General features: G+C 47.1%; 1 protein-coding gene across 2 annotated transcripts; it reads left to right on the forward strand.

The window, feature by feature from the left end:
- The first annotated feature begins 750 nt into the window (after window positions 1-750).
- atp6v1h (ATPase H+ transporting V1 subunit H) lies at window positions 751-19,353 on the forward strand. Of its 2 annotated transcripts, XM_030114603.1 has the most exons (14): window positions 751-848; window positions 2,011-2,161; window positions 3,204-3,303; window positions 3,834-3,923; window positions 4,074-4,187; window positions 4,867-4,971; window positions 7,306-7,365; window positions 8,230-8,327; window positions 8,810-9,002; window positions 11,465-11,643; window positions 11,793-11,918; window positions 12,619-12,720; window positions 14,066-14,179; window positions 19,057-19,353. In XM_030114603.1, the coding sequence occupies exons 2-14, from the start codon at window positions 2,058-2,060 to the stop codon at window positions 19,124-19,126; spliced, it is 1,455 nt and encodes a 484-aa protein (XP_029970463.1). In that variant the 5' UTR covers window positions 751-848; window positions 2,011-2,057; the 3' UTR covers window positions 19,127-19,353. The 2 variants fall into 2 exon arrangements, with proteins under 2 accessions (XP_029970463.1, XP_029970464.1); XM_030114604.1 differs by lacking the exon at window positions 7,306-7,365 and having other exon boundaries at window positions 19,057-19,347.
- The last annotated feature ends 1,314 nt before the right edge of the window (window positions 19,354-20,667 follow it).

Genomic DNA, 20,667 nt, shown 5'->3' on the forward strand with positions numbered 1-20,667 from the left:
CTTTAACCCGGGAGCGTGTGTGTGTGTGTGTGTGTGTGTGTGTGTGTGTGTGTGTGTGTGTGTGTGTGTGTGTGTGTGTGTGTGTGTCATGAGCCTTCATTGCGCTCCATGTCTGCCGTTTGTCACAAATAAAACCAGGTGAAAATGTGTGTAAATTCACTGAGTTTTAATGATGTTTACTGTGTAAAGACCTCCTTCCTCCTTCCATCATCAGTGAGGGGGTGGCGTCTCTATGACCAGAGTCACGATGATGACTGAACTGGACATAAAGCGCGTTTTAATCGGTGAAGTGTGGAGTGGTTAGCCCCCACTTTTATAGCCTTCCTGAAAAGAGTTTGCATATTCTCCCCCTGTTCACAGTGAGAAATGAATAAAACATGAAATGATGGCATGATGCAAACTGATATGATCATGTTTCATCTGGCGCTGATTTAATTTCCTGATTGAAGACTTTCAGGATATAGAAAGATAGATTGTTACCAACAATTGAACATTCTGTTTCTTGAAACAAATAAGAACAATTTGTGACATAACGGTGTGATAATGCTGCAGCACAGTGGTGTTGTTTGCACCTTAAACTAGGAACCTTGTTCAAATCTGGGCTGGGAGGAATTTCTTTGTGCGGTTTGCATGTTCTCTCTGTGCATAATGTGGACTTCCTCCAGCAACACTATCAAAACTGGCGTTTGAGGTTGTTGTGTGTCTACTTCTACAGAGTCTCTACTTGTGTTTGTATCTACTGCTGTGTGTCTATGCTCGTGCCGGGCGCGTCCGCATTGAGCCTGTGCGCGCGGCCGTTGCGGTCACATTACGGACACGTGACATTGTGTATCAGCTGTTCACGCAGGGTGAGTGTTACCGAGGTTCTACTCTCTTATAGCAGCATCTGTGAAATACTTACACGAACACGTTGTTTCCTCCTGAAACGAGCCGTCTGCTTTCAGCCTCAGCTCCCATGAAGCCCCGCGAGCAGCGTTAGCACCGCTGGCCTCCGTTAGCACAGCTAGCATCCGTTAGCATCATTTGCCTTCCTCCCGATTGATTGCTAGCATCGCGTTTGTGTCGCTTTCAGCGCTGTACGGTGGGGTTTCTCTGTCTGGTCAGGAGCGCAGTGTCTGCGCTGTGCGTGGATTTTAATGTGCCTCGTTAGAGTCAGTTTTCCACAGCGTGATGCTGACTGGTCGCGACATTGGGAGCTGCCTGTTAGCTTGATGCTAGCTGTCAGTGCGCTGAATTCGGAAACATTACATTCTGTCTCTGCTCACGTCCTGGTTCTGATCATCAGACGCTCGGAGCTCCAGACACCGTATGTAATTTTGCCACTTAGCAACGATGGATTAATGTGAAACAGTTCCTGTGACTGACAGTTTATTGATCTGTCAACATGAACAACACAGGATAATAAAGAAGTATCTAATATTATTGAACAGCAGATTTGTCTCTTTGGCTTCTCTCAGAAATAAGAATTCAAATCCATTTAATTCACTGTTTTAACAAGACCTGTTAAGTAAAAAGGAGGAAAATAAGTCAGCTGACTTGAATTGGCTCTTTCAGTCTGTCCAAACCTACAGAAAGAAGTGAAATCCTGGGTAGCAGTGGATTTCCTCCAGGTAGATGGTGGAAGAGTCAGATTTCTGCAGGTTTCCATGAATTCACCCTCACAGCCGTAATGCTACTTCAGTAGCAGTGAGAGAGAGAGCAGCTTTTGTTTTTCACCTTGAATCTCACTAAAACAGCCTTCCAGTCACTTAAACCAAACACAGTGCTACTTCTACTCAAATTTAATGTGGTACAAGTCAAGTGTATTCCTTTTCTACTGCAGGACTTTTCAGGATTTCAGAAAGTTATTGCAGTTTGCTTGATAATGTTTTCCACCTCAGAGCATGTGGTCTGATGTCTGTGTGAAGCAGTCAGCGTCTGTGCTTCAGAAGACATCAGAACCTTTCTCATGAGCTGAGCTGGCGCTGGCCGTCGGATTTTCAGTCCAGGCTGAAGGTGTTTCTGTCTCAGATCGTTTGACCGGGACGCGCTCTGCTGTGTGGGAGACGGACTGAAAGATGGACATCCGCGGGGCCGTGGACGCTGCAGTGCCCACCAACATCATCGATGCCAAGGCGGCCGAGGTCCGAGCCAACCTGGTCAACTGGCAGTCATACCTTCAGTAGGTTCAACACACACACACACACACACACACACACACACACACACACACACACTAAGTTCAGGCTAAAGTGTCAGGTCCTCTGTAGATAATAGAAAAGATAAAGCAGTGAAGAAGTAAATTGCACTCTAGCTGTGTTTCCCCTCCCATTGCAGAGTTTCACTTCTCCTCAGCTTGGAGCTGGTTTCCACCAAACTCTGTGCAGAAGGAGGTCATTGCTGAACCGAATGGTCAGATCAGTGCTCAGTGTAAAGCCGTCTGATGGGTTTGAATAGCGTGTGGAAGCAGATCTAAAAGCATCAGTGATTCACGGCGGTGCAGCTCCACTGCAGAGCTGCAGATCATGACTCAGTGTCACATGGTGAACATATCACATGGTTTACTTCTCCATTAACATCTGAGACGGTGAGTTTGATCAGTGAGGTGCTGAGTATTGACTGAGACAGACTCTTCTCCACAAAGACTTTCCATCATAGTGGAAAGGTCGTGAGCAGGACTTAAACCCACATCAACTTCATTTGCTGAACCTGAACCTGAGAATAGACTGAGCGTTCTAGAGATTTGGAATAACTTTAAATGAAGAGGCTTGTGTGTGTTGGACAGTGTGTGTTTGTCCTGACAGGTCCATGTGGTATGTCTGGACTGTTTCTCACTGGCTGAGCTGCTTGTTAGTCTGAAGCAGCTCATTACGCTGCAGAGGAAGTTTATTGCAGTGGGTATGAAAGAGGAAGACCGTCCTGTCACCCTTGTCCAGCATGTCCAGGGATGTCCTCCACTGACCTGTCCGTCCAGCCAGCTCTGGTTCAGGTGGTTCAGTGTCAGGAACTCTGCTCTACTTCCTGCAGCTGCAGGCCGATCAGTGTCCCTACAGGAGACCACGGGCCATAGGTTTGAAACCTGCCATGTCCACAAGCCTCACAAAGCCACAGCTGCTTCTCTGATGGACAGAGCTGTTTTCTGCATGAATTCATGGGCTTACATAAACACACACACACACACACACACACACACACGATTACATGACTGGATTGTCTTTTTGCAGGAGTCAGATGATCTCTGTGGAGGACTGCGAGTTCATCAAGAAGTTTGAGGTGGCCAACTCTGAAGACAAACAGGCCATTCTGACCAAAGAAGGACATCAGGTACAGTCGCTCTGCTCAGCAGCGCCTCCACATGCTGCAGCTGCAGCACTGCATCCAGCTCAGGGCCTCAGTGGGGAGGGGCCAAGGCACAGAGACATGGTGGTTCCATCTGGAGTCCATCACAGGACACACACACACACACACACACATTTCAGGACATTTACCAACTGACAGGTGTGTTCAGACTGTGATCAGAAACTTGAGAAAACCCAGCATGCCTACTCCAAACAGGAGGGACTCAAACCCGTGACGTCCTTGTTGTGGGGTGAAAGTGTTAACCACTCCCACACCATCATAACTAGACATTGTACAAACAGAAGCAGATTGACTGTTAGTGGGTGAGTGTTGAAGAGTTCTGCCTCCAACTCTTCTCGTCTTGGCCTTGGGAACAAACCCCGGGCAGTCTGGATCAGAAGGAACCGGCCTGCGGGTGGAGGAGCGGTCCACTGAGCTGTGGCAGCGACGGGGTTCTAACATCTCTCACAGTCCAGCCTGCCTTGAGGTACAGGAGAACTGTTTCTTTCTCTCAGTGTGCGAAGACCTTCCTGAACCTGATGGCCCATATCTCCAAGGAGCAGACCGTGCAGTACATTCTGACTCTGATCGACGACACGCTGCAGGTAAACACACACACAGACACACACACACACACACACACACTGCAGTAACATTGCAGATTGGGCTGTGGCAGTGTTTTGGTTTTGTCAGTGAAGAAACAGACATCTGGATGAGATGAGGTCAGAGTACAATAAATCTCTTCTGTCCTTCAGGAGAACCATCAGAGGGTCAACATCTTCTTCGACTATGCCAAAAAGACTAAGAACACCGCCTGGTCCTACTTCCTGCCCATGCTGAATCGGCAGGACCTGTTCACTGTCCACATGGTGAGTGGGAACATCTCAGATCTATCATCAGCCTGGAATCAACATCCACAACATAAAGATTACAGGAGGCTGAGTGAACTCTGACCAGTGAGGCTCCCTCCATATTTACCTCATTATTTACAGAGCATGAAACATCAGTGTGTGTGTCAGTGGAGCATTGAGCATTGTGAGTGAAGACACAGTGACTCTGCATTATAAAGTACCCCTGAAAAAAAACTTCACCTGTCTGAAGACAACATTCAGTACTGTTGAAATGAAATGTGTACGTGGATATTTTTAAGGCTGTATTGACCAGTCTGATAAATTATCAGATGAAAGTTAACAAATAACATGAATTGCATGTTATTTACACGGGGGACTGGATGGGTGGTGGGCTGGTGGGCCTGAAGGTGCAGGCATCAGGCCTGTGTGCGATCAGGACGTCCTGAATCCTTATTCTTTGTGTACTGATTTAATGTGTTAACAAAGCCTTAAACTAGGGGAAAGTTACCATTTAGACCAGAGAGCTCATAATCCCCGCAAGTGTTCACATGACGACCACAAACCAGTGGTTGTGAAAACCAGCTGACGTGTGACACAGTGCTGCCGTTTCCATGTGAACTGCTCCTCTCATCAGCTTGTCGGAGATCTCCAGCAGCAGGTTGATGTGAGTGTCAAAGAGTGTGTGTTTATGTGCCAGGCGGCGAGGATCATTGCTAAGCTGGCTGCCTGGGGTCGTGACCTGATGGAGGGAAGTGATCTGAACTACTACTTCAACTGGATCAAGAGCCAGCTCAGCTCACAGGTACACCCTGAACACCTCTCTATAAACACCTCATATGGAATGGCCACGGTCTCTGCTTCACTTTCACTGTGTGCGTTTTGAGGAGTGGTTCATAACACACACACGTGCACCACACTTTAACCTTTTCACGTGAAAACTGTCTGTTTTCATTGTGTTGGGTCTCTAAAAATGTTAGTGTTGGGGAAAAAAAAATGATCCCACAATGCAGCATTCTCCACATCTCCATCCCAACAGAGGGTGTAGTTCTGTACATGAGTGCTGTGGTGGCAGCTGTTCTTCTGCTCCTCTGTGAATAGATGAAAGGAAACAATAGAAGATCTAGAGTGTTGCAATTTGACAGCTTGAGGACAACAAAAGGACCATTTCTTTCACCATCATCTGCATACAGCAGACCCTTTGTACTATAATTATCTACACCATCATCTGCATACAGGAGAACAAGCCGTGCAGTCTCTCTCACAGCGAACCTCGCCAGCTCCGCTCTAAGTCCCAGAGGTGCTGTCTCGTCGACAGTCTGTTCAGTCTATACGGCTCCCTCGATATGGTTCTCCTTTGAACGTTCCTCGAGACAGGGAGGAACTCTTAGGCCCAGTAGGAGCCCTGGGATGCTATATTGACACTTCTATGGGAATTCATAACTCCATCAGCCTTGGTCTGTAATGGAGGCCCTGGCAGACGCTCTGCTCTCTCCAAGCAGCAGTTATCCCTCTGGATCATGGATATCATTCACCATTCTTTCATTCACCACCAGACTGGTGTTCACGCCTTGGGTTGCCCTGACGGGAGTTCCCCTGAATGATATGTATTAGGGGTGTCAACGTTTACAATGTTTTGTATTCGTGTAACCGGGACTTCTCACCGCTGTGGAACTGGTTACGTGTGGCATCAGAGATTTGTGATCTTTTTCTATTGCAGTTGCGCTATATGACCACTAGAGGGCTATGTCTCCATTGAAATACAGTCCCTCATAATCCCAATAAATCAAAGACATTGCAGTAGTTATTAGACAAAAGGGCCACCGTTTCAGCTGTTAAGTTGATGATATGTTCAGTAAGTATTTTGACACATTTCTTTGATTTGTTGTATATAAAATCCCTCATGCTAGCTTGTGAACCGCTAGCGGTGGCTAGCTCGTGTTAGCACAAATGCTCGCAGCAGCTCTCCCTCCGATTTGTTGGGGTGTTTCCATGGCAGCTGGTCTCTCCTGGATCCCGTGCTGCAGTTGAAAACCAGCTTTGCCGGACACAGCCTACAACCATCAACATTTGCAGTGCGTTAGAAAAGCTGCAACACCACACTCCATTCGTTGTTAGCTGCCGTCGCGTCCCCGAGTCAACTACCTATTTTTGTTCTTCCTGGACTGGAAGGTCCATGGAGCTGCTCTGGAGGATCATCCTCTGCCTCAGCTGGGAAGAGCAGCTCAGTCACTACTGCTCTTTAAGGATTTCTGCTGTCTCTGAACTGTTCCTCATCGTGTCCTGAGCTGGTTTTCCGTCAGTCCAGCCTGTTCCTCGTCGTATGTGCTTTTCTCTCTGCAGCTCTGCTGTCTGCCACCATGTTTTCACTCAGTACTGGGACCAGACCTGTCACCTCCTGTACTGTTGTTTATGTGTGAAAATGTTTGCTTTTCTTGAAAATGTCTTTAAATGGACTGATGTGCTCAGAATATGATGGAACTTATGATCAGTTTTACTCCAGTCACTGAAGCCAACAAGGAACTGCAGAAAAAACTGCCGGATTGCCGTTCTGGCCAGACAGATTGAGTCAGAGTGGAGTGTATTTAAATTGCTGTCTGTGGAATAAATGTCACCTCAGAGCTGTCAAGGACTGGAAAATGTCAAACTGAAGCTTGAGGCCTATAAAACTGGCTCCTTTCTGAAAGAATCCAGCGTTTCACAGATTTCGTTGTTAATCAGTTTAGTCAAACAGGATAGTTGTTCATTGTCTTGTTACATTTATATATGAAAAAGTAATTATTATTTGTGTCATGTAATTACAGATTTATTTATTTAATTCTTTTTTTTCGATAAATTGCATAAAAGGTCATTTTGGATATAGTCCATCCTGTCTAACAAGCCCTGAATGTCTTTGGCCATGGAGAAGTTTTCCATCTGTACCACCAGAGGGGATTAGGACATGGTTTTCATGTACTTTTTCTGAACGATTGTGACTCAGAGTCCTCAGATCCGCGGTTACGAATGTCATGTAACGTCCAGTTCCAGTGTGTTGAGACTGAGTGTCCTCCTTTTCTCTCTGGGAATCTGGCTCGGCGGTTCACTGCTGCCAGTGTAACTCGCCTCGGAGTGACGGTTTCTTTTGTTTATCTCTCATTAGAATCTACATGGTACAGGTCCAGAGTCAGGCACAGGAGCAGGCACTATTTCCCCCAGTGAAGTGAGTATGAGTGAAAGAGCGCCCTGGGAAGGACCGAAACCCAGCCGAGGACGGCTTTTTTCTAGCTGGCGTCTTCTCAGCTGTCGCTGGACTTGTTCCCTCTTCTCTTCGCTCCTCTTCTGTCTCTCATCCTGTTTCTACACATCAGTGATAGCAGATTGGTGGAGCCATGACTCTCTCATTCAGACAGCATGGTGTTTGCTGCCACTGGTTGTTTTCAACTGTTTTTAGTGAGATCTGCATGCCTAAAGCCAATTCTCTCCAACCGCATGACAAACAGCTTTGTCCCGACCATTGCCAGTAACAAGGGCAAATTGAAACAGCACTGTCACAGCCGCAGCATCCCACCATTTCCAGCCCCATACTCGGTCAGTCGGCCGGTAATCATTCTGAGAAGCACCCTCAGAAACCTAGAAGTGAGTGCTCACTAATAACTGACCATCCTGTTTTCCTCTGCACTTTCAAGCAGGTAACCTCTGCTCCTCAGTGTTCACCGCTGCCCCTTTCTCTGCTGGACCTCTGCTTTGTCTGTTTGATTAACAGATTAATGTGATCTATTTTCCTCCTCTCAGCTTCCTGCACTCTAGTCTCAGTTCAGGTGTGATGGACACTTTGCCCCGCTGTCGCTCTGTATTGTGGATGGGTGTGCAGTCTGGCATGTGGTAATGTGTACATCTGATGAGCTGCATGTGCACTGCCTCAGGTCTGATAGGAGAGTTTCCAGTCTTCTTCCATATGCTTTGTCTTGCTTGTTAACTCCTTCAGAAGCTCCACTAAAATCTAACTCTTGCTTTGTTCTCCCGCCTCGACCCCGGTGGCGTCCCAGCCGCCGGCCCACTCACCCCCTGTGTGTGTCCGTTGCAGAGCTCCCAGTACGTCCAGTGCGTGGCGGGCTGTCTTCAGCTCATGCTCAAAGTCAACGAATACCGGTTCGCCTGGGTGGAGGCTGATGGCGTCAACTGGTACGCTTCACTTTTACATCAAGTCATTTGTGTTTGTGGTTACTGACTGTCTGAACGTCACATGTTATGCAGCCATGTTTGCGAGGAGAGGGGAATTAAAGCGAAAGCGGCAGAAACGCAGCTGATCACGTTCAGAACCAGTCTTCATTCAGGCTGTCAAAGCAGCCTTCGTACTCACATAATTACCACATCTGTGAGATCCACGTCTCTGCACTTACCAGCTGTTTGTGTAAATGCACGCTTGTTTTTTTAGTAGCAGACGTTGGTGCGGCGTGCAGCGTTTTCACCCTGTCACGTCTGAACATTTCATTCCGGGCTGTAATCATCGATAATGGAGCCGCACGGTGGAGGTGCACGCCTGTGAAAGCTCCTTTCATTAGTAAACAGCTAGCAGATAGAAATGCCAGCCTCCGCCCAGCACTCTGCTCCTTTCTCCCCCATCACCAACTTTCATCCATGCCTTTTGTGTCTTTGTGTTGAAGCATCACCGCTGTGCTCAGCAACAAGTGCGGCTTCCAGCTCCAGTACCAGATGATCTTCTGCGTGTGGCTGCTGGCCTTCAGCCCTCAGCTGTGTGAGCAGCTGCGACGCTACAACGTGGTGCCGGCGCTCTCCGACATCCTGCAGGAGTCCGTCAAAGAGAAGGTCACCCGGATCATCCTGGCTGCCTACAGGGTCAGTAGAGGATTCCCAGTGGAGCCATGAAAGAGGGATCAAATCAGGGCTTTTCAGCAAGCAGCCCTCTGAAAGGCTTCACTCATTATGAGTCAGGCCCCCCAGAGAACTCCCTCCCATCATCCCTCACCACTCTGCATGGCATTTTCTTCTCAAAAACACAGAAAGAGCCACGAAAAGTCTCCCAACCACAGAGCTCTGATTCAAATATCAAAGTAGACAGACGGTATTCTTTAGTCAGATGCTGCTAGCAGTACATTACAGAGAAACACAACAGGGAGGAGCTGCAGGACGGGGCTGTGTCATTCAGCTGAGTGTCAGTGAAGCTGCTGCTACGTGTTTAATAAGTTTTCCAAACACCTCATTACAGCGCGGAGTCCAGAATGTTTCTAGTCAACTAACAGTCCTATTGTAAATTCTCCGTCTCAGAAAATGCTCAAATGACATCCCCCAGTGACTGGTGTGTCTGAGACGTGGTGGAATGGTGCGTCTGTCATCAGCACATTTGATCAGTGCTCTGCTTTCACACTCCAGAGCTAAGAACAGACGCAGCGACTCTGCAGCCGTCCACCTGTCTTCCTTTATCTCCCCACTGGCATTGTTCCCAGACACGTTTCAGGCCTGCTCTGCTTCGTGTCTCTTCCAGGTGATGAAACCTCTGCAGTTTGACACGACAAGTTCCTCTCCTTTTGTTTCTGTAACCACAGACTGTGGCAGGGACTCACTCATCCAGCCACAATAGTCCAGCTGCACCAACAGACCTTCTTTCACTTCATTATTCCAGCATCAAACCAAGAGAAAACGGCAAAGAAGTCAGAAGAAGAGTGGCTGAAAGCTTCAGGAGCCACAGCTGAAACACTGCAGTGTCCCACAGAATCCTAAAGTGACACCTGGTGATACGGTTCACACTAATCAAATGAATGCGGTGACACTTTCAGCTGAGCCACTCATTACAGAAGTCAGCATTATCGCACGTTCAGCCTTCATGCACGTGACTTTTTCAAAACAACATGCAGTTTTAATGCCTGACCTTGTTACCAGTTATGCTTTTGTGTCATTTGCAGACACCCTCTGCACACATGGCATCAAACCCCACACGGCATGTTCACATGGAGCCCTCCGTCTCTGCAGTAATCTGGACTCCCTCTAATCAGAGTTCCTCTGTGACTTTCCTCTGAGCACAATGGGCCAAAAACCACCGCTGATTCCTCTTCTGTTGGCATTTTCCATTGAAGGTTGCCACAGCCTGGGTCTCCGTCTTGTAAAAAGGGGACTGAAGTGACATGGAGGCTGGAGAGGAAGGAGCACGTGGTCAGAAGTGAACTCAAAGGTTAAATTCAGAATTTATTTGCTGCTTCCGTCTAAATCAGCAGTTTCTGAAGGAGGCTAAGAACCAGGCAGGGCTGCTCCCATCTGTAGGCCACGGACACACCTCTCAGACTGGACCCAGTGTGTGCCTTTTCAGGGCTCCATCGTCATCTCTTAGTTCTATAATCCCAGAGATTAGGATTTACACTGATAGTGTTTTCCTCCTTTTATATTTTTATATGATGTGAGTTTGGCGAAGTAATTTTCTCTCAATAGATACTTGGAACTTGATCAATACAGTTTTTGATAAATTGTCCATGTTTTGACAGCCGATGATAATGAGATCCGCTGAGCCAGTCATGTGGCTGGAACAGAGCCGTGCAACACACAGCGCAAACTCCTCTGACCTTTAACCTCACCGTGCTCCTCCCCCACAGCCCAGACTCCTCTGACTTGAGGTTGAATTTCTCCTCGGTCTCTGTCAGAGCCGGCTTCTCACCTGCTGTGCTGTTGTCTTCGGATGATGTTCCCTGTAGTGGATCTCATGGTTTTAGTTTCTGCCTGGGTGCTCAGGACCACAGATCAGACATAAATCGAAGCTGTGTGAGGAGACCAGAGAGCCTGGTGAACATGCAAACTACACATAAAACAGCCGTGAGTGTGAAAACAGCTGCACCAGAGCAGCTTTAGCTTCCACATGACAGCGAGTCGTTTCCTCTGGAGGCTTCAGCTTCATGTGGAAACAGTCCGAGGACGCTTCACTTCAGATTTCCGTCTTGGAAGATTCTCCTGCAGGGTTATTTTTACTCCAGACTCAACATAACTCTGCATACTACTGTTCTTTTTTCTTTTCCCAGATGTCCTCATTATGCAAATGACAGTGCTCACCACATGGGAGCCACGAAATGATTTAAACTATCCCCACCATCTGGAAGTCCTTGAACACGTCCTCAAAGGCGGCGCTGCTGTCCTTCTCATGTGTTTGCCTCAATCCAACTTCGGAAACTCAAGTTTTTCTTTTTTCTTTTTTTTTTTTAAAGCAACAAAAGACCAGATAATGATATGTTTTGCTGCCATATGCCGACAGCAGCTCTTAACATCAGCTGGTCTTTGGTCCCTCATGAATGTCCTCCTCCCTCCGTCCTGCTCCACAGAACCTTCTGGAGAAGTCTGCAGAGAGGGAGACCCGTCAGGAGTACGCTCTGGCCATGATTCAGTGCAAGGTGCTGAAGCAGCTGGAGAACCTGGACCAGCAGAAGTACGACGACGAGGACATCACAGAGGACATTAAGTTCCTGCTGGAGAGGCTGGGGGAGAGCGTCCAGGACCTCAGGTAAACGTCTCTGCAGGTGAAGATATTCCAGGACTGCCGCGCTCCCCCGGGTCCGCCTCGGTCGGCGCTCCAGCGCTCGCTCACAGGTTGATTTTTAAATGACTCTTATCACGAGGTGATGTGAAGTCAGTGCTTTCTGTGTTCCGCAGCTCCTTTGATGAGTACAGCTCCGAGCTGAAGTCCGGCCGCCTGGAGTGGAGTCCCGTTCACAAGTCTGAGAAGTTCTGGAGGGAGAACGCCGTGCGCCTCAACGAGAAGAACTACGAGCTCCTCAAGTAAGACCGCTTCACTGCCTCCAAAGCACTTCTCGAAGGCGGCATGCTGGTGCAGTGGCTCGCTCTCCTGACTCAGGCTCTGGTTCCACTCTGGACTCAAGAGTCTTTTCTGTGTGGAGTTTCTGCTTTTCCTTCTCTGTCCTACCAGAAACCAGCAGAATGTGTGTGTTGAGTGTTCATGGTTTCCAGGCAGGCCTTGCTTCGTTACGTTTGGTTTGCTGGAGCAGCAGACCTTCGTATGTTCCTGTTGTCGGCATCAGATGACTGTGATGTCTGGAAGATTAGATCGAGATGAGATTTGAAAGACAGTCCCGATGCCTGTCCGTGCTCCTTGTTATTCTCCTCACACACCGTTGTGCCTGTTGACATTCAGTCAGGATCTGATCTAATCTGATCTCACTGCTCTGTAATAAGCTCAGAGACCTTCTCCACTTCCACTGACCCGCTTTATACTCTCAGCTTCCTCAAGAGGTCTGAGGGGTCCGAGTGGTTCAAAGGTTCTTGTGGGTCCGATGGGTCTTATGAGCCTGATAGGGATTGTGGGTCTTGCAAGTCCAGGGCCATCAGACTTGCATGGAGGATTGTGTCATTCTGTAAGTCCAGGCACAGGACCTGTTCTTGGATTTAGAGTCTTCTTTCTGGGACACGCCTTGACCTGGACCCGGATGTGATGGGTCTTCTGTTGCCTCTGTCCCCCCAGGATCCTGACCCGGCTGCTGGAAGTGTCCGACGATCCTCAGGTCATCGCCGTAGCAGCTCACGACGTTGGAGAGTATGTCCGTCATTACCCCCGCGGGAAACGGTGAGTCTCTGTGACGAACGCCGCCTGCTGCCTCCAGCACTGCGACACGTTGCGCACACTTTAAAGTTCTTAGTGTGATGAAGCTGTAGATGGTTCAGCTCTCATCTGTAGCGGGGGCGGGGGGGTTATATGGCAGAACCTCCAGAATAGAATAATAATAGAATAATACAGAAATGTTGAATTCATGAATTCATTGTAGAATTTTATTCATGACAGCGTTATTAATCACATGACCTATTAATTACTTTAGTGTAGGTTCTAAGACAGAACCCTGTGGAACTCCATGTTTCACTTCAGTCTGATCTGAAGAGTCATCAGCAGGCGTCGTGAGGCAGAGGATGTATTGATGCTGTTTGCTCTGTGGCGCAGAGACGTGACCCACAGCTCTGCAGACTGCTCAGTGCAGTCGAGAGTAAAGAACACCAGCTCGCTCTGCTCTACAGGCTGGCACCAAACATTTCATCACCCATGACTGTGGACCCAGGGTTGTCGGGTGTGAGGCTTGTCCGGTCTTCAGAGTGTGACAGAGACAGTCAGCCCATCACTCACATTGTCAGCATTCCAGCAGTTTTGTCTTCTTGAGAAATGCATTGATGCGTGCTCTATTCAGAGGCTCCATTAAGTGAAAACAACATTTTAGTGATATGAAAGTAAACGTCACAATAGAAGAAGTGACTGGAGGTCAGTAGGATGCCCGTCCTCTCCATCAATCCTGTTTCATTTAGAAAGGAGAAGAGATGAAGCTACAGATGTTATTTTTGGTACACACACACACACACACACTGAGCGGTGTGGTTTGCTGAACCTCTGGAGTGTTTCCTGGTTTGAAGTGAAGTGCACAGATCTACTGGCTTCCTGCTTGTCGCTTCAGTCCGATTCCTTAACGCCTCTGAACGGCTCGCTAACAGCGATCCACATATCATGTATAACACCTTCTTCTGTTTTGGAAGTCTCTGTGCTCTTACAGAACTCCGCCGAAATGCCACAGCTCAAAATAAGACAGCCATACTTCAATATACGTGCGACTGACGATCACACATCACATTTTCATTTGTGTATTCTTGATTCAGAACCCTCCGAGTTCTGCTCGGTGCCGGTGACCTGACCCTTCTGCTGATTTACACAGAAACCAGGATGTTTTGATGCAGTTCTCCTGCAGCACGCTATCTACTGTTTGTTTTCCACATCATTAAACCTGCTCCACCGATCCTTGAGCTCCAGGCCACGTTCAGCCAGGATCCCCTGATGGATCACTGGAAGACCTCAAACATGAGAGTCAGACTTCGCTGCTTTTATCTGTACAAAAGGTTTCTCAAGGCTTTTCCTCCTCCTCCTTCTGTTGCAGGGTGATTGAGCAGCTGGGTGGTAAACAGCTGGTGATGAATCACATGCACCACGAGGACCAGCTGGTCCGGTACAACGCCCTGCTGGCTGTGCAGAAGCTGATGGTCCACAACTGGTAAGAAACACAGGCTCTCTGCTCAGGTTGCCCTCAAACATCGGTCTCACGCTCTCAAACAACATCGACACACATCCACAGCAGCGGACGGACGCCTCCACCTCTGAGCTCAGAGGACGTCTGAAAGAGATGCACAGTTATTACTCAAGATGGAGAATTAAGATCCAGCTGAGAACGCCTAGATCCAGTTCACCTCCTCACTCACCCACTTCACCACCAGTGGGGCAGATTAACCCAGTATTCAATAAGAATCTTTGGCATTTGTGCCAAATTCGGCACAAATGATGTTCAGGATGTACATTTTAAGAAAAGTACGTTATCAAGCTGAAAATCCAAGATGGCCACCAGTTTTGAAGGGGGCCGCCTCGTTAAATGCAAAGAAATGGTTTTCAAAGTAGAACTTGAATGAACAGAAACGTGTTCATGATCCAAACATCAGAATGAATGTGTTCTGACTCTTCAGGCTGCGGGCTTAGAAAGGATTTGGATAGAATTTGTCCAGGGTCAGTCCATTAGGCGGCTGCCAATTCATGATGTGGTGGTGGATCTTGGCCCAGGGAAGTCCAGCGGCATGTTGTTCTGTCAGGCCTTCACTGGCTGCGATGCTGTTTATCACCATGTACAGTACTACAGGCAAGGCTGGACTTGTTTGCTCGGAAGCAAAGGTCTTATGATGCCACTCCACCGACAAGCGCAGCCATCGTTCAACATGTGACGGGCCGCCTTCCAAGCTGCCTGCATGTGGGGCCAGGCAGCAGTCTGCAACATGCACATTGAATGCCCTGCCAACCGGGGCTGGCAAGTTCTCTGGACAAGTCTTCCACCCATTGCTCAGACTTGTGAGCAGTCCTGACTCAAATAACACACAAGTCTGATCAGTTTCTTCTCACATTGTTTGTCAAACAGAGAATCGAAGTCAACATTACCTTTATCGTTAAAGTGTAATCCCCATTGTATCATCACAATATCCAGTAGTTCTGATTTTCTAAACTCAGAAATGGATGTCTCACACTCAAAAAAACGTTTATTTTGATGTATAGCCCATCAAAGTAGGATTATTCAATCAAAAAACAGTTCAAACACCATTTAGAACTGCTTCAAATTGCGACCATTTTGTATTTTCAAGTGGATGACGTATTTTTCCAGGAGTGTAAGTTCTGAAGCACCCGTGTGTCAAATATGGTGCTTGTATCACCAAATGAAAGATTGTTTCAGCAATCTGCCCCACTACACCCAGTCACCCCGATACCCCCTCACTCAGTCATTCCCTTCCTCCGAGTTGTAGGCTGTTTGAGGTGAGTGGTTTGGGTGAGCTTACCGGCTGGTTTGGGTGAGTTGTTGGCAGCACGCAGCTCTTCCCTGGTCTCTTGTTCGTAGTTTCAGTTTCGCTGAACAGATCAGCATTGGATCTTCTGGCTGCCATGGTGGATTTCATACTTTATCCTGTTGAGGCCTTATTTTCAGAGGACATAAAACCTTTTCTTGCTTCCGCTGACACATTTTGAAGCACGTTAACAAGATGCAAGTCGTACTGTGTCTCTGCTGTCGAAGCCACACTGGCTCTGTTCCCTTAGCAACAGCAGAGACGTTTAGTATCGGAGTGTGTTGTCCTTGTGTCCATGTGATCTCTCAAGTGTTAGCTCAATAATGGAAAAATGTTTTTAATCTTGGTTTTGGTCACCTAAAAGGGAATATCTGCTCAACCAGTTGGACTTGACAGTAAACAGAACACAAAACCACATGGAAGAAGTTTTTTTTTTTTTCTGTTTTACATCCAGAAAAGCAGCGACAAGACGTGTCGTCAATCACATTGGTTCTTTAAAATCTTTGATTAAAAACACAACAAAACATTTGCTACAGTCACAAGAAAAGAGGTTGTACTGAGTTCAGAAGGAAAACCAGTTTAGTTTTTTTTTTCTTATGTGTCTATTGATCTGAAGCAAAGTGGTGATGAAGATGATGAAGAAGATGAAGTATCTCTTGTAGTCTGAGCTGCTGAGGCAACGTCTCTTAGTTTTTCCTTCATGTCTTGAGTGGAGTTGTTGCGTCCAGGTTTGACGATGAGGATTTATTAGTGATCCGGACTGAACAGCTGATACAACGGCTTTAGTTTAAAGTAGTAGTAGAAAACCTGACGTGAGGCGTGAGGCGGTGTAACGCTGAATCAAAACATAATGAGGTAAAAATGAAAGATGCATGAAATAAAGATCAGTTGATAGAACTGAGAGCCAGAAACGAGACACCAAAATAAATATTAGTGATGCAGAGCTCATTAAAGCCATGTTGTTGAGCAGAAATACCTTCAGAATGTGTCCAATGTTCCTGATGTGTCAGCGCAGACTGCAGCCTGAGGAGGATTCACTTTTCCTTTTCATTTAACGAACAACTTCTCATCGTTTGCAGCAGCAGAGCTCCTTTAGAGGGTTGGGTGTTTGTATTTAGGCTAAAAAAGAAAAGAGTCAGTATTTTATTTTTTACTGTACACAGGCAGCAGTAACCTTGATATGTTTGTGTCGGTCTGCATCAGGAAGAGACTAAAGATTTGACTTTTTCATTTCTTCTGTGAGCAGAATTTAATATTACCTCAAAATATAACATTTAACTTCTAAAGAACAGAATGAAGAGGACGGTGAAACGTTCGATCGTTTGTGCTCACAGTGGCTGAACATGAAGAAAACCCATTTTTTGGCCTTAATTTGTACCAAAAGTATAAAAGTTCTACTCAGACTAAAGTTTTTATGACATTGATATTTATGTTTAAGAAATCATCAAAAATAACCAGTGGGATTGTTAAACTTAACATCCGATTTCATGTTTTTTGTGTGTGTGGATTTAAACCATTACGCTGTTTAATTTTAGCTGCCAAATTGATTTTCATCAAATTGGCTTTCTTCATCAGGCGATCTTCTTCAGTTTGCATTTCATTTTCTGAGCTTGCGTGGCGTTTGGGCTGGGTTGGCGACTCGGTGACTGGTGAGCGTCCAGCCGCCTCCCCCTCTGCAGACATGAGTGAAGTGTGAGGAGCTGCCAGCACGGCTGTGTTTGTCTCGTCTGACGGAGACGGCTCAAGGCTGCGTGGTGGCCTGGGTGGCTGAAACACACACACACACACACACACACACACACACACACACACACACACACACACACACACTGATCGCCTGCACCAGCCACAGGTGTGTGAGCAGAACACTCTCTCTCCTCTCTCCTGGAGTGGCTCTCTTAGTTTTTCTCATCACTTCTTGCTTTCATGGCTTTTCTGAGGCCCCCGTCGCCATGACGACCGCGCGGCCACATCGCTGCTGCTGTTGTCTTTGTGAATGCCATCCGAGAGAAGTTCCTGCCGTCACACGAGACGGTTTTTCATGAGTTGAGTTTTGATTTTGGCGGTGATGCGATGTTTGGCTTCCAGACCAGCTCGCTGCTCTCATCTGTCTTCAGGAGGCCTCGGCTGATGGGCTGCTAGACGAAGCAGGCGTGAGGTTTCCTCTCAACACGCCTCTCAGCGTCATGTTTGAGATGTGACAGGTTTTATTCAACGTTAGCGTGGACAGAAACACGCTGCAGACTCGGCCAGTTTCCACTAATAGGTCTTATTTATATGACGTTTTGTACAAAACAGATCATCACTCAGACGTTCTCTTTGTGCTACACAAAGGTAAAACATGGCTTCGTTTCGTTCAGTTCACCGCTTCGGCCCCTTGAGATCAAACTGGGCTGTCTGTGGCCCCTGAACCACAGTTTGAGACTCCTGATTGACAATAAATCACCTTTCTTCATTCATTTTGAGGACATAATTGTGTCCAATTTCGTGTGTTCATTTCACTGACTGTCACTCTGTCTTCACCGTTGAAATGAGGCTTTTATCAGCCCGTCTCAGTTTTTCCTATGAGACGACAGTAATCTGATAGACGTTTAATATCTCAGCAGCAAAGACTGAATCATTTTCACCCTCTCACACATGGCTGATGGCGGTGATTTTCAGGCTACATTTTGTAGTTGAGGCCTCCTTTGGATGACGTTTCAACTTGAAACCTCGTTTTGGAGTTTTCCTTTCAGCAACGTTCTACATTTATACTGCAGCATTCTAAAAATGATGTCCGTTTCCATGGCAACGGCACAAACATCAGTGTGTGCCGTTTGTTCTACAAATAAACCAGAGAACAAGAATAGAACATTACCAACGGAGAACACAAAGAACAGGACGCTAAACATTAACAGTGGAGAACACAGACTTTCAGATGGACAGAACTCCAGGCTGGATGGTTGATTTCTTCTGCTTCCTGATAGTTTTCTAAAAGTTGCACCTAAAAAGCTGTTTTCGTAAGTTGTGTTCAGCAAACTCAAACACGAAGTCCACAGAAGAGCTCCGACGCACTGGAAGTGTGTGTTCCCAGCAGTTTCATGTGGAAGTGTGATGTTTCCCCGGGTGAAGTCGTCAGCTTCTTGTCGTCTTTGCTCTCTGGATTTGTCTTTTTGAAGGTTATTGTTGAAGTGGTTGGGTTTGTTTTCCTGCTTCTGGGTGATTTGCCTCGATCCTCTAAATGAGTCTCTCCTGGACCGGCCGCGTTCCCTGCTGGGATGCCAGCAGATGTGAGCAGGGTTTGGAGCTGTGGGTGGTTTTTCTCACTCTGCAGGCGCTGATTTGGCCGCTTGTGTTTTTCAATGGCTGTTGATTCAGCCGTGCAGCTGTTTGACCCTGGCTCTGCCTCTCACTGGGGGGTAGGGGTGGGGGTGGGGATTCTCCTGGACACTCCTACATCCACACATCTGTGCTGACATTAAGATGACAGCAGTGCTGTACAGGAAACACACAATACAGTTTCCTTCAACTGTGCAGCGATGAGTCAAAGTGAGTTCTGTGTCTGTCTGTACAGGGAGTACCTGGGCAGACAGCTGCAGTCCAGCGACCAGCAGCAGGACCCGGCTGCAGCTCCCAGGACCTGAACACACCAGTGTGTGAACACCTGAAGGATCGTCTTCAGCTTCCGTCATGAATTCCAGTCTCTGCTCTGTGTTACTTGAACCTGACTGTGATCTCTGTGCTTCTCCAGCTATCTGATGTTTGTGATTGACGTCGTGCTTTGTGTTTGTGTAAATGTACAAAACTGAAAGATATTTAAGTGAAACCAGTGAAACGCTGTAAGAATTCTAATAAAGACGCTGATCTGTGACGTTCTTGTGTTCCTCTCATTTCCAGCCCGACCTATCGGGCTTATGTTTCCTGTTTGAGCTGATGGCGGTGGTTTTCAGGCTTTTTATCTGAAACGTTTTATGTCGACAGTTTGTCTTGACACATGAAAAACTTTATGCACCCTGAGGATTTCTATTGTTTTCACCAATCAATCATTGGTTGATTCTGAACAAGCTGCCTCGGGCGCCCACGCCTTGGCCCAGCCTGTTTAACATTGATACAGTAAGTCTTTGTGTGGAAAACAGTCCGGTCCTCAGCTTTTCTTCAGCAGTAAATGACATGCCGCTGTGATGGGAGGAAAGTCTCCTGCAGCCTCAGAGCTGGACACAACCCTGTTCATACGACTGCACTTCAGTACACTCCTTCAAGACGAAGTGAAGCTTAATGACCGCTCTGTTCAGGTTATTCTTTAGTCCGGCTGAAGTGTGGTTGATTCCTGGATGTGGAGCTGGAATGATGTGAAGTGATGCAAAAAACACCAAACACACCAGGCTAATGAAGGGAATGGAGAGGCTCCGCCTTCAGTCTGGACCAGCCTGAGAACTCATCAAAACCAACATCTCACTGCAGTCAATAGAGAGAATCATAAAAAATGTGTTTGCTGTCAGGAAAGTGTTTGAAGTGGAGCTCTCACCCAGCAGCGCAAAGAAAACCCCGACTCATCTTCAACAAACACAGCCGCTTCAAGACTGTTTGACAGAGAAACCAGCAATTCCTCAGAACAGGGAGAGACAGGAGAGTTCAGCAGGAAGAAACCTGCAGAACCAGACTCAGAGGAGCAGAACCAGTCTTCCTGCTGTTCTGGTTGGATTTTAGAGGACTGTTGAAGCAAAGGAGAGGACAGAGACAGAGCAGCAAAACGCATGTCAATCCAGACATGATGGAGGCAGAAAATTCAATTCAAATTCAAAGAAATTTATCTGTCAGGAACTTCATGTGTGCAGAGCATCAGGGCGTTGTGCAATACAACATGCATTCAAAACAGTCAGCCCCCGTGCACACGAATACCCACAATCAACCATCAGTTGATGTGCCAGCACAACAGAAAATATCATGGTCAGTGAATGGATGAGTAAATAAATAAGTGCTGATAGAGGACAAATAATTAAAATGAATGAGTGAATAAAAAGTCCAGAGAAAGACGGATGTCACTGACCATTAAAAGTGAAACAGAGAGTGAGAAATGCCATTCTCAGAGCAGTAAAGGTCTCCAGAAGTCTAAACCTACAGCAGCTTCTCTAGAAAATGTCCCAGTGTCCTGAAGCAGCTCCAACTGAAGCTTTACTACGTCTTA

This window comes from Salarias fasciatus, chromosome 18 (genome assembly GCF_902148845.1).
Source record: "Salarias fasciatus chromosome 18, fSalaFa1.1, whole genome shotgun sequence".
NCBI lineage: Eukaryota > Metazoa > Chordata > Actinopteri > Blenniiformes > Blenniidae > Salarias > Salarias fasciatus.

Bases quoted from the DNA above. Each gene is read 5' to 3' on its own strand.
- atp6v1h (XM_030114603.1), top strand. From the start codon at position 2,058: ATGGACATCCGCGGGGCCGTGGACGCTGCAGTGCCCACCAACATCATC. The intron at 4,972-7,305 runs GTACACCCTGAA...ATCTCTCATTAG, and splicing joins AGAGCCAGCTCAGCTCACAG to AATCTACATGGTACAGGTCC. The intron at 7,366-8,229 runs GTGAGTATGAGT...TGTCCGTTGCAG, and splicing joins GCACTATTTCCCCCAGTGAA to AGCTCCCAGTACGTCCAGTG.